The sequence below is a fragment of the Mirounga angustirostris genome, unplaced genomic scaffold (genome assembly GCF_029215605.1).
Source record: "Mirounga angustirostris isolate CCGP_5_RB_7025 unplaced genomic scaffold, mMirAng1.0.hap1 SCAF_8, whole genome shotgun sequence".
Taxonomy (NCBI): domain Eukaryota; kingdom Metazoa; phylum Chordata; class Mammalia; order Carnivora; family Phocidae; genus Mirounga; species Mirounga angustirostris.
The window spans coordinates 26282145-26292726 of record NW_026991716.1 but is presented as its reverse complement, the minus strand read 5'-3'; the positions used below and the strand labels follow the sequence as shown (position 1 = coordinate 26292726).

Sequence of the window (10582 nt, the reverse complement as noted above, 5' to 3'; positions counted from 1 at the left end):
ATACATCTTTTCAAATTAATGTTTTCACTTTCTTTGGGTAGCCATCCAGTAGTGGAATTACTGAATCATATGGTAATTGTATTTTTAATTTTTTGAGGAACATTCGTACTGGTTTCCACAGTGGCTGCACCAATCTGAATTCCCACCAACAGTGAACAAGGGTTCCTTTTTCTCCATGTCCTTGCCATCACTTGTTATTTGTTGTTTTGATTCTAGCCATTTTGACAGGTATAAGGTGCTATCTCATTGTGGTTTTGATTTGCATTTCCCTGATGATTAGTGATGTTGAGCATGCTTTCATGTATCCGTTGTCCATCTGTATGTCTTCTTTAGAAAAATATCTATTCAGATCCTCTGTCCATTTTTAAAATCAGACTATTTGGGGTTTTTTGATGTTAAGTTGTATAAGTTCTTTACGTATTTTGCATATTAACCCCTTATTGGATATATCATTTGCAAATATCTCTTCTGAGACTGCTAGGGAAATTTAAGTACTGACTAGATATTTGATAATATTATGAATATACTGGCAATATTTTGAGGTTTGGTAATGATACTGTGGTTATATTTTTATTTTTTAAATAAGAAGTCCATATCTTTTAGAGTTATTAAAGTAATTAAAGAATAATAATATCGTGTCTTGGGCTTGATCCAGAAAAACCTAGTGAAGGGTGGGAAGTAGGGACAGTGAAGATACAAATGAAATAAGAGTGGCTATAAATTAGTAAATATTGATTGGGATAATGGTTTATGATACTTCATTATACTTTTGCCTTTACTTTTGTATATGCTTGAAATCTTCCATGATAAAAAGTTGGTAGATAATAGACCCTTAGACAGACAGATATTCTCTTCACAGCTCGATCACAATCTTTCTCATGTGATTTGTTAAGATGGGTTTTACCCTCTCTGAACAATACAATTGTCCTCAATTTTCTGGAAGAAAAACCAGGGATTTGACTTTTCTCTTTCTTTCTGGAACACTGACTAAGGCATTAGCTACACACTAGGCCTAAATAGTCCAAGGAAGTTTCCCACACACCCAAGGACTGTTTTTCACTTTTCCACTTTCCTCCTGGAAACTTTGCTCAGTAGATAACTGCCAAGGAATTTGCCCAACTGGGCTTACATCTTTGCAAGATCATCCCCCCAAGGAGGAGGAGAATGAGCAAGACAAAGAATGTAGAATCTAGGGAGTTGAGTTGTTAAAATTTGGACAAGAGTTATTTTTCTATATTAAAAAAAGTGAGGACGGGTAACTTGCCTGGTGCAACAGGGATACAAACCCAAGATTATACATCTCCAAATTCCACACCTATCCAAAGAGTGACAACACCTTCTCTAGAGTTAAATGGAGGAGTTCACTCTACCTCTACCCTCCATGCACAAACCTAGACTGTGCGTCCAGAAGCTGGAGACTGCTGGCCAAGGCAAGAATGACACAAGACCCCTCTCTAGCCTGATGGGAAGGGATGAGTGGGACCCCTGCAAAGACCTGTTTTGTTTCGTTTGCTTGTACATCCTCATTTGTAGATCCAGGATACTAACTAGATCTCATTTGCCACCTGTCCCTCTCTCACCAGGATCTGTATGACAGTGTGACAATGGGGCAGTCCCAGGGGTGTAAAAGTCAGAGGCACCCCATTCAGATTTCCCTTTGGAAAGACAGTCTTCTCTCGACAAACACTGGGAGAGGGTCTAATTTTTAATTTGTTATGGAAAACGGCAGCCTCAAATTTAAAAAGAGAGGACTAGATAATGCATTGTAAAAGGAAGTTCAATTTTTCTTTCTCAGCTTTTAACACTTAAAATTTAAAGAACTTCAGGTAATAGGGAAACTGGACTAGAACTAGACAAGAAGTGTTCCTCAGACTTGGTCAGCTCTGAAGAGATGCACTCGATGACCACAGTATCAAAGCTGTCATCTTATTGTAATAAATCATCCCAGGGACTTTCTTTCATTCTCTGATATTTCATACATTGTGCAGGATTTTGTCTCTGAATTGCAGAATCAGACAGTTTTTTCAGTGATCTCTAATCCCTATCATACTGTGGCTGATCTCCTTTATATCTTCATATCTTCTTTCCTTCCCCTTTACCTTTCCTCAATTTGCCTTTAGCTACTTTCTTCTCCACCATCACTAGACCTGCCTGCCATTCCCCACTCCCCAGGACCCACTACCTGGAGGTTCCACTCAAGTGCCCCAATAATACATCAGTTCAATGGAAGCCCAAGGAGTTTCTTGCTGGTTGTGACCCTTGGACTCTCAGAAAAAAACTTCAAGGATAGCCCTTGGGTCTGTACTTGTTCAGTAATGCCTAGCAAAATACTGGGCTTCTTTGATCAAACCATGTCTATGGGCTGGGCCAGAGTACCAAAAGCAGAGCGCCAGAACACAGGTGGCAAACAGACATGCAAGCCTGTGTCTATTACAAAGACATGCAAAATTACCTAGGTTTTATCCATCCTCTCACGCATCACCCTGAATCTCTGCAGGATTCTTCCCAAATGTTCAGAATCTACAAAAGAATCAGCCAAGCAATGGAGGTATGGGTTATAACAGGGCACAAAGTACTGTTTCCCATATGTTTCCACTAAGAGAAAGGAAGAGAGAGGGAACTTTCACTGCCATCTGACTTCTAACACAAGTCAGAACCCTCTCTGTGCCTCAAGAGAGACTTCACATCGGTCCAGTGCCATGCATTTTGCCTTGGGGCTCTGAACATTAGGCTGTCCTCTGTGCCTGGGGTTCTTAGGTTCTTAAGGACATTATAATGTAGACTCATCCACAGGCCCAGGTTCCCACAGGAAAGTATTTTTAAGTTCACCTTCTCTTCATACCCAGAGGTCAACAGCAGCTACCAGCAGAGGTTAGCAAGGCAAGAAACTCAAAGCTGTTTCCAGGTTACCCACAGGGAATGTTATCAAGGTGATTCCATGTTCCCACTGTGCAAAGTCGGCGTGCTCTTTTAATTCAGGGAACAAGTCATCAGTATTTCCACTCAGAGTCAATTTCCAGTCTCCCAAATTACCTTAGGCATTTTAGGAATTAAATTATTTTCCTCCCATATCAGAATTTAGGAACTGGGGTACAAAGCACTATCAAATTATTAAATGTGTAGATCGTTTCCACAGTTAATTTAATTCTTGGTGTCTGCAGATAGATGCATTATCTTCCTTTGCCTAAAACCACTTCAGGAAGGCCACAAGATCATGGAAACATGAACTCATCTTTGGCCATAGCTTATTCACTTCTCTCCATGGAAATTAAAAGGCAAGGGAGAAAAAACAAGCTAATGGGTCTTTCATACCTGCAAGTGTTTGGTCAGGCTGCACCTACAGGCATTTATTACTAACCCATCAATAGTAGACCCCCAAAGGATTAAGAATTAGGGAGCAAAAATCTCCAACCATTACTGAAGAACTTATGAACTAACAAAACATTGAATGTGAATTTTTTTACAGTGCCTGGGCTTGAGGATGTTGTGGATAGAGATGCAGAGAATGGATCCTTTCTCCATCCATTCTCATTTTTCCTAAATCTGGACAAGATGAATGATTTCCTTGGCTGTAAACAGCAGTTAAAGATAATATACCAAAATCAACTACAAAGGGAAAGAGCAGTTTTATTTCTGATCTTAATTAAAGACAAATGTAGCATGTGCTCAGCAAATGGCACAATGTGACATTCTGGAGGCAAGGATTGGGCATACAGCAGTTAAAGAAAGAGACAAAACTTCTGCCCTGGTGGGGCTTACACTCCAGTTCCTAAAGTCACTCTGAAAACAGAAAGATATTCCTGCTGAGAAGTCTCCCACCTCCACCCTTCCCTTCAAACCTTTTTAGGCTCCAAACCTGCAGATAGCAGCCTACCAGTGTTCCAGCACTGAGGCAAGGGAAAGGCCTATCCCAAAGAAGTTACTGGCAGGTCCTTTTCCCACCTGAGATGGGGTAAGGAGAGGGTCTGCTCCTGCTGAGGATGGGGGAGAGGGAAGGCGCTGGGTAAAAAAGAGAAAAAAAAAACGGGCAGTGATGCAGGCGGTCTGCCTTCCTTGGAGGCAGCCAACACTCCTTTGTCAAAGCCCCATCCCCAGGTTGCCTGCCCAGGAGATCCACAACCCCCTCCCTCTTCTCACCAGGCTGGAGAGAGATGCACATTCTGGAGCTAGCAGGCTAAGGCAAAGAGTGCCACAGCCATTATAGTCCCAGCGGCTGGATGTTCACACCCCCTTGCCCTGCGAACTCCCTAGAGGCAGAAATGCACCTCCTGTACATTCAACCCAAGAAAAAACGAGTGCCAAAAAACTACATGCGCAAGAGGTGAGAGAAAATTTAGCAGTCCATTCAGATCAGCCTCTTTTTACAGGCAAAGAAGATCCAAACCGCAGCCCCTCACCTGGTCATGTGTAAGTGGCAGCAGGGCCCAGTATGTTGCCCAATTTTCTTCTCTGCTCTCTGAACAATATCCCTGTCAACAGTTCATTGGAACTTCCCAGACTAACATGAGAACCGCCCCCCCCTCCAGCACCTAGGCTGGGGAATCTGGGGGGGGGGGGAGGGGAGATAGGAGGATGCTGCAGAACCAGGGTGGAGGAAGCCATGGGGGTCTGGGGAGGAGGACAGCTGGTTGAGGTGAGTGTTGCTGCAAATCTGGAGGTGTCTGGGCTGCATCAGGGTCACGGGTTTGGTAGTAGCTGTGTGACTTCAATCCTGCGGGACAGCACACCTGTGCAGTCTCTAAGATGGAACTGGGTGATAGCTGGGCACCTTGACGCTGGAGTGTCTTAGTGGCCTCCCTTAGACTCTGCAGCCAAACTGGGCCCCCACCTCAACTCGCCTGGGCTTATCTCACTCAAAAAATAGGTCTTCTCCTCTTGCCCTGCCCATCTCCAGAGTTCAAACGAGGATGACATTCATTGTTCGTGTCTTTTATCACTAGCCAAATCGCTGCCTCTTTACCTGGCTGCTATCTTGGCCCAGCCCACTCCCCAGCTCCAGGTCCAAGGAACTATAAACTCCCAGGGCTAGAGTGAGCAAATCCCCTAGAGGGAGGCTCATCTCTGGGAAAGAATCCATTCCCCACCCCACTCCCAACTCAAACACGCAATAAACGTCAGTCTAATCTCCAAATGATCATTCTCCAAACACAAGAATAACAGAACCGCCGATGGGTCTGTCATTTTGCCCGCCCCATTCTAAATGCCTTCAAAACTGCCTGAATAAAGATAAGACAGGATTGTGTACGTTTTCTACACAAATGGTGGAAAGTAATAAAATAAACATCAAAGGTGAGCTTCCACGTACTCGCAGCTCCGTCGCTATTTCCAACAAAGGCAGGAAAAAGGAGGAAACCTCAACGTGGAAGGGCAGCGGGTTACAACTGCACCCTTCTGGGGCGGCGGGGGGGGGGGGGGGCGGTGGTCCATGGAGCCCCGTCCCTGGGGTATTGACACCGCGTAGGCCCACCGTCCTGCGGCAGAGAAAGGTCCCCCCTTTCCCGACGGTCCGAAACCACAGCAAAAGCCCTCAAGGGGAAAAATTGGGAAGAAATGGTCGTAAACACGTCGTGCTCTCGGCCCCCGCCCCCGGGAACACACCCTCCCTTTCGTTCCTGTTGATAGTCGGAACCGGGAATAGCACGTCCCCCGCTTCGCCCGAGTCTGAAGGATTCCGCAGGGGTACACACGCAGGCAGAGCTCGGCACCCTGAGCCACACACAGCCGCCCCAGGGAAAGAGGGCAATACTGCTGTTCTTACCCAAGAGCCACCAGCCAGGTAAAGGAAAACAAAAGAAAAGTGAAAGTCAGAGGCCATTTAAGCGAGCAAGAGCCAAGGTCATTAAAAAAATTCACAATTTCAAGTCCAGTATTGAAAAAGAAAGAAAGAGAGAACGAAAGAAAGAAGGAAAGAAGGAAGAAGGAAGGGAAGGAGGGAGGGAGGGAGGGAGAGAGGGAGGCAAGGAGAAAGAAAGAAAAGAAAAGAAAAAAGTCCGCAAAAGGAAATCGTAGAAAGGTGCACAGCATGTGGCTCCCATAAGAGATCCCTGCAAAGTGTCCTGCGTGGTCACTGCTGTTCAACACTTCGTCAGTAACGACAGGGGTTTGCTTTCGGAAGAAGCACGGTTTTCACTACACCGCGTGCAGTTTGGAAGAATTGCAGGCCTGAGCAAAGTCCCTGCGGCCCTGGACCCAGCCCGTCCAGGTGTCCCCTAAGATAGCTCGCCCCCTCCACTGCCCAAATCGCCTCCTTGAGCTCCAAGACGCAGGGACCCTCCCAAGCGGTCGGGCGGTCACACCTGAGGGAGGAGCGGGCGGGCGGGGCCCATACACAGGCACACTCACAGACACGCGTACACCCCCAGTCGCGCGCAGGCTTCCCATTGGCAGGAGGCGGAGGGCGGGGCTGGGCCGACCCAAAACAAACAACCTGCGCAGTGACTTTGCGGCCGCGCTGCCGCATGGCCTCTGCCTGGTGTGCGCCCTCCGGGGAGCCTCGGCCACCTAAGCCACCTAGTTCCCCCACCCCTCGGCCGTCGGCGCCCAGGCCCCGCCCCCTCGGAGCCGCCGCAGGGTTATATTGGGCCGGGGCGAAGGTGGAAGGGAGACGGAACAGCGGCCCGCCAGCGTGGAGATGCAGCTTCGGAGACCCGGAGCGGAAAGGCGGCTACTGGCGCCACGGCCTCGGGGACTCGGCTCCGCGGGCGCTCAAGGCTGAAGGCTCCATACCCTCCCCCAAGGGTGGCACGAACACCGGCTGGCACCATCTTCGTGCCCCGAAGATTCCTGCCCGGGACCTGGGACCTCCAGTAAAGAACACCTCCTGGTCTCTTGAATGGATAGCAGATGCTCACACTTCTTCCTCCAGCAAGAAGTCCCAAGCCCGGCACACTTGGGCATCAGAGGGTGGAACCGCACCCCTGTACGCATTCACCCCGAAGTCTCTCATCCTCGAACTGAAGACAGTACCCACCCAACTCCTCCCTCTCCGCCCCTCTTAGTTCACCCAATAAGCACAACTCCTCCAAAAAAAATTCCAGCGGAAGAAGACTCTTCAACGGAAAAGTGACTGTCTCTCGCAAGAGAAGGGAGAGCTCCCGGGAAAGAAAGGCGAGGACCCCTGGCCTCGAGATCTCCATTCCGGCCCCCGGCACCAGGTTCCCAAGGCTGCGCGAAGGAAAGGGTACGGCGCAGGGCAGGGACAGGGTGCGCGGGCATGAAGTTGGAGGTGTTCGGCCCCCGCGCGGCCCACGGGGACAAGCCAGGTAGTGATCTGGAAGGTGCAGGCGGCAGCAACGCGCCATCTCCGCTGTCGGCAGCTGGCGACGACTCCTTGGGCTCGGACGGGGACTGTGCGGCCAACAGCCCCGCGGCGGGCGGCGGCGCCGGGGAGCTGGCGGGCGGTGGCGAGCGGAGCGCAGGCGGCGGGCCGGGCACTGAGGAGGAGGGCCCGGCGGCGGCGGCGGCGGCGGGGCACGAGGAGACCTGCGCGGCGGGGCCCGGGGCGGGGAGCGCGGGGGGCGGCGAGGGCGCGCGCAGCAAGCCATACACTCGGCGGCCCAAGCCCCCGTATTCATACATCGCGCTCATAGCCATGGCTATCCGTGACTCAGCAGGCGGGCGCCTGACGCTGGCCGAGATCAACGAGTACCTCATGGGCAAGTTCCCCTTCTTCCGCGGCAGCTACACGGGCTGGCGCAACTCAGTGCGCCACAACCTCTCGCTCAACGACTGCTTCGTCAAGGTGCTGCGCGACCCCTCGCGGCCCTGGGGTAAGGACAACTACTGGATGCTCAACCCGAACAGCGAGTACACCTTCGCCGACGGGGTCTTCCGCCGCCGCCGCAAGCGCCTCAGCCACCGGGCGGCGGCCCCCGCACCAGGGCTTCGGCCCGAGGAGGCCGCGGCCCACCCCACCGCCGCGCCCCCGCCGCCCGCGCCCGCCACCCCGGCTTCTCCCCGCGCGCGCTCGCCCGCCCGCCAGGAGGGGCGCTCCAGCCCTGCGGGCAAGTTCTCCAGCTCCTTCGCCATAGACAGCATCCTCAGCAAACCCTTCCGCAGCCGCCGCGACGGGGAAGTGGCCCCCGGGGCGCGGCTGCCATGGGGAGCCTCGCCCTGTCCGCCGCTGCCCACATATCCCGCGCTACTCCCCGGAGCCTCCGGAGGGGCTCTGCTGCCGCTGTGCGCTTACGGTGCGACCGAGTCGGCGCTGCTGGGCGCGCGCGGAGCAGACGCGCAGTCCGCCGTGCAGACCGCCGTGCCACCCGCCGCACCTCACCTCCTGCTCGCGCCCCTCTCCGCCTCGGCCCCAGCCAAGCCATTTCGAGGCCCGGCGGCCGGCAGCGGCGCGCACCTGTACTGCCCCCTGCGGCTGCCCGCGGCCCTGCAGGCGTCCTCGTCCTGTGGCCCCGGCCCGCACCTGCCTTACCCAGTGGAGACGCTCCTGGCCTGAGCAGCGCCGCGGAGCCAGGCAAGGGTGGGCGCCATCGGGGAGGCAGGAAACGCAGGCCAGGGCTTTGCATTTTCTAGCCAGACAAAAAAAGACGTTAAAAAAAAATCTCCATCAAACGTGCCTTAAAGCTAAAGCATTTTTGACAGAAGTGTTTTAATTTAATTAAGAATATTTTCCTTCTTCTTTTGTGACTTTACAGAAGACCAAACCAATGCTCCATAATTGTTTTAGTTTCTTGACCAAGCCTGTCCCTCCCTCACTTCACAAAGACTTTTCCTATCTTCTTACCCCCCTTACCCTTATTCCTATCTTTGTCGCACCCTCCATTGATTTGTCCCTTAAAAAAAAAAAAATCAGGGAACCATTCCATATGATAAACGATATGACTACTGTTTGGGGTTTAATGGCCCCCGCTCCATGTAATTATGTGGCATTTACAGGCATGACTGAGTGTGAGAGAGGTGTCAGAGAATCTTCAGTCATTTCTCTGCTATTGACCAATGCTTCACTGTGCCAAAAGATTAAAAAAAAAAAAAGTTGGGTTTTGTAATTAAATTATTTATATATTTTTGAGGCCTGAGTTGAAAATGTTGCAGGCAACGGGCTACAGCTTTATTAGTGGTTCGGTGATCTCTAACTGTGGTCTCCTTGGGCCAAGCAATTTCTTTAAAGGAAAAGTTAGCATTATGTATGTGGGGTGCCAGGACCACTGCCACGTGAAAGCAAGTGTGATTTTTATTTTTAATATTATTTTATTTGTGTCTGTACATATTCATGTATAAATTTTATGAAACCCAGGCATAGTGCTTATTTTTAATAAAATTCACAACTGACTTTAGCACTTTGTGGTGGTGGGTTGAAGATGGAGAGTTTTTTACATTTCCCACACCCTGCCCCTGCCAAGAAAATGGGTTCAGGTTTGACTCTCAAAAAACTTCCTATGGGGGTCAAATAATTTCTTGAGTCACTCAATAAAGGTAGAGGCAGAGTGCAGGTTTCCTTACCTAATCAATCGCCCTACAAATCTCCAGGATGGGACTTCTGTCAACATGATTTCTTTAAACTTCGAGCCGGTGACCTCTATGAGAACTCACACAAGAGTTACCAGAACAAATGATAAGGTGTGTGCCCCTCTCCTACAAGAATCCTTTAGCGGACAAATTGAGCTATTAGCAAGCTTATAGTCGAGCAGACATTTCTAAGTAAATTGGTTCTGACTTGGAGCTCAAAAAGCTGGAAACAATCTTGGCATAAAACTATCCTAATACACTGAAGATTTCTTCAGGGCAGTTTTAAAAGCAACTTGAAAGTCAGTGGTTTTTGTCAAAATGAAACGATCTACCTTTTTAGGAATGCAAAAGTTAATTTGTTTATGAACCAATCAGTAGTATTCTTTTTTCACTCTCTACTTCTATATGAGGATAGCATTTCTAGAGGTGGAGCTGCCAGGCCTATTTCTCTTGAGATCTGAAGAGAAAACACCACCTCAGATGGGCAAAGACAATTTCTCATGGTAAAAAGGGAAGGTTTGATCAGAGGAAGTACCAGAAAACAGTGTGAACACCTGTTCAGTAAATTCAAAGGCAGTGGGGCTCTAACAGTTTATGGATTGCAATATTCTAAAGACTGATGCAAAGAACAAGAAACTCAGAATCTAGAAATGTAGGCCCCGTTGTTGTTCCTGCAGTTCTTCCCTAGATCTCATCTAATTTAAGACGAGAGGATGATTTAGGGTTTACATAGTGTGAGGTGGGGAAAAGAAAGTGGAATTTGTTTCAGGATGCTTTGGACAGAAATGGGGGGGATAGCCCAACTGCAAGTCTAGTAACAAGTCTTGACAGATTTTGGTTATATCTATTTAGTAGTCAATGAAGAGTGATAATAATAGGGTTGAATTATGACAAAAGGTAGACATTGAAGTGGAGATTTGCACCCACATGGCCAATAATTAGACCAAAAAATAAAACAAATGGAATAGGGCAAAGGGTGAGGGCAACAAGTTCACTGAGTTGAAAATATCAGGACTCATATACTCAATCCTTTGCTTTTTCCCTTGAAAACGCACTCTGATTAAAGGCAAGCAAGGAGTCAGACACTTGAGGTGCTTCTGAACTTCAGCAGACCATTTCTCTC

The 10582-nt window shown here is 49.2% G+C and overlaps 1 protein-coding gene across 1 annotated transcript; it reads left to right on the top strand.

Annotated features, from left to right (window-relative positions):
- The first annotated feature begins 5778 nt into the window (after window positions 1–5778).
- On the top strand, window positions 5779–9237 carry FOXQ1 (forkhead box Q1). Its single transcript, XM_045865961.2, has one exon. It carries the CDS (start codon window positions 7214–7216, stop codon window positions 8447–8449), a length of 1236 nt encoding a protein of 411 aa, XP_045721917.1. The 5' UTR covers window positions 5779–7213; the 3' UTR covers window positions 8450–9237.
- The last annotated feature ends 1345 nt before the right edge of the window (window positions 9238–10582 follow it).

Coding starts and splice junctions, on each gene's coding strand:
- FOXQ1 (XM_045865961.2), top strand. CDS start 7,214: ATGAAGTTGGAGGTGTTCGGCCCCCGCGCGGCCCACGGGGACAAGCCA.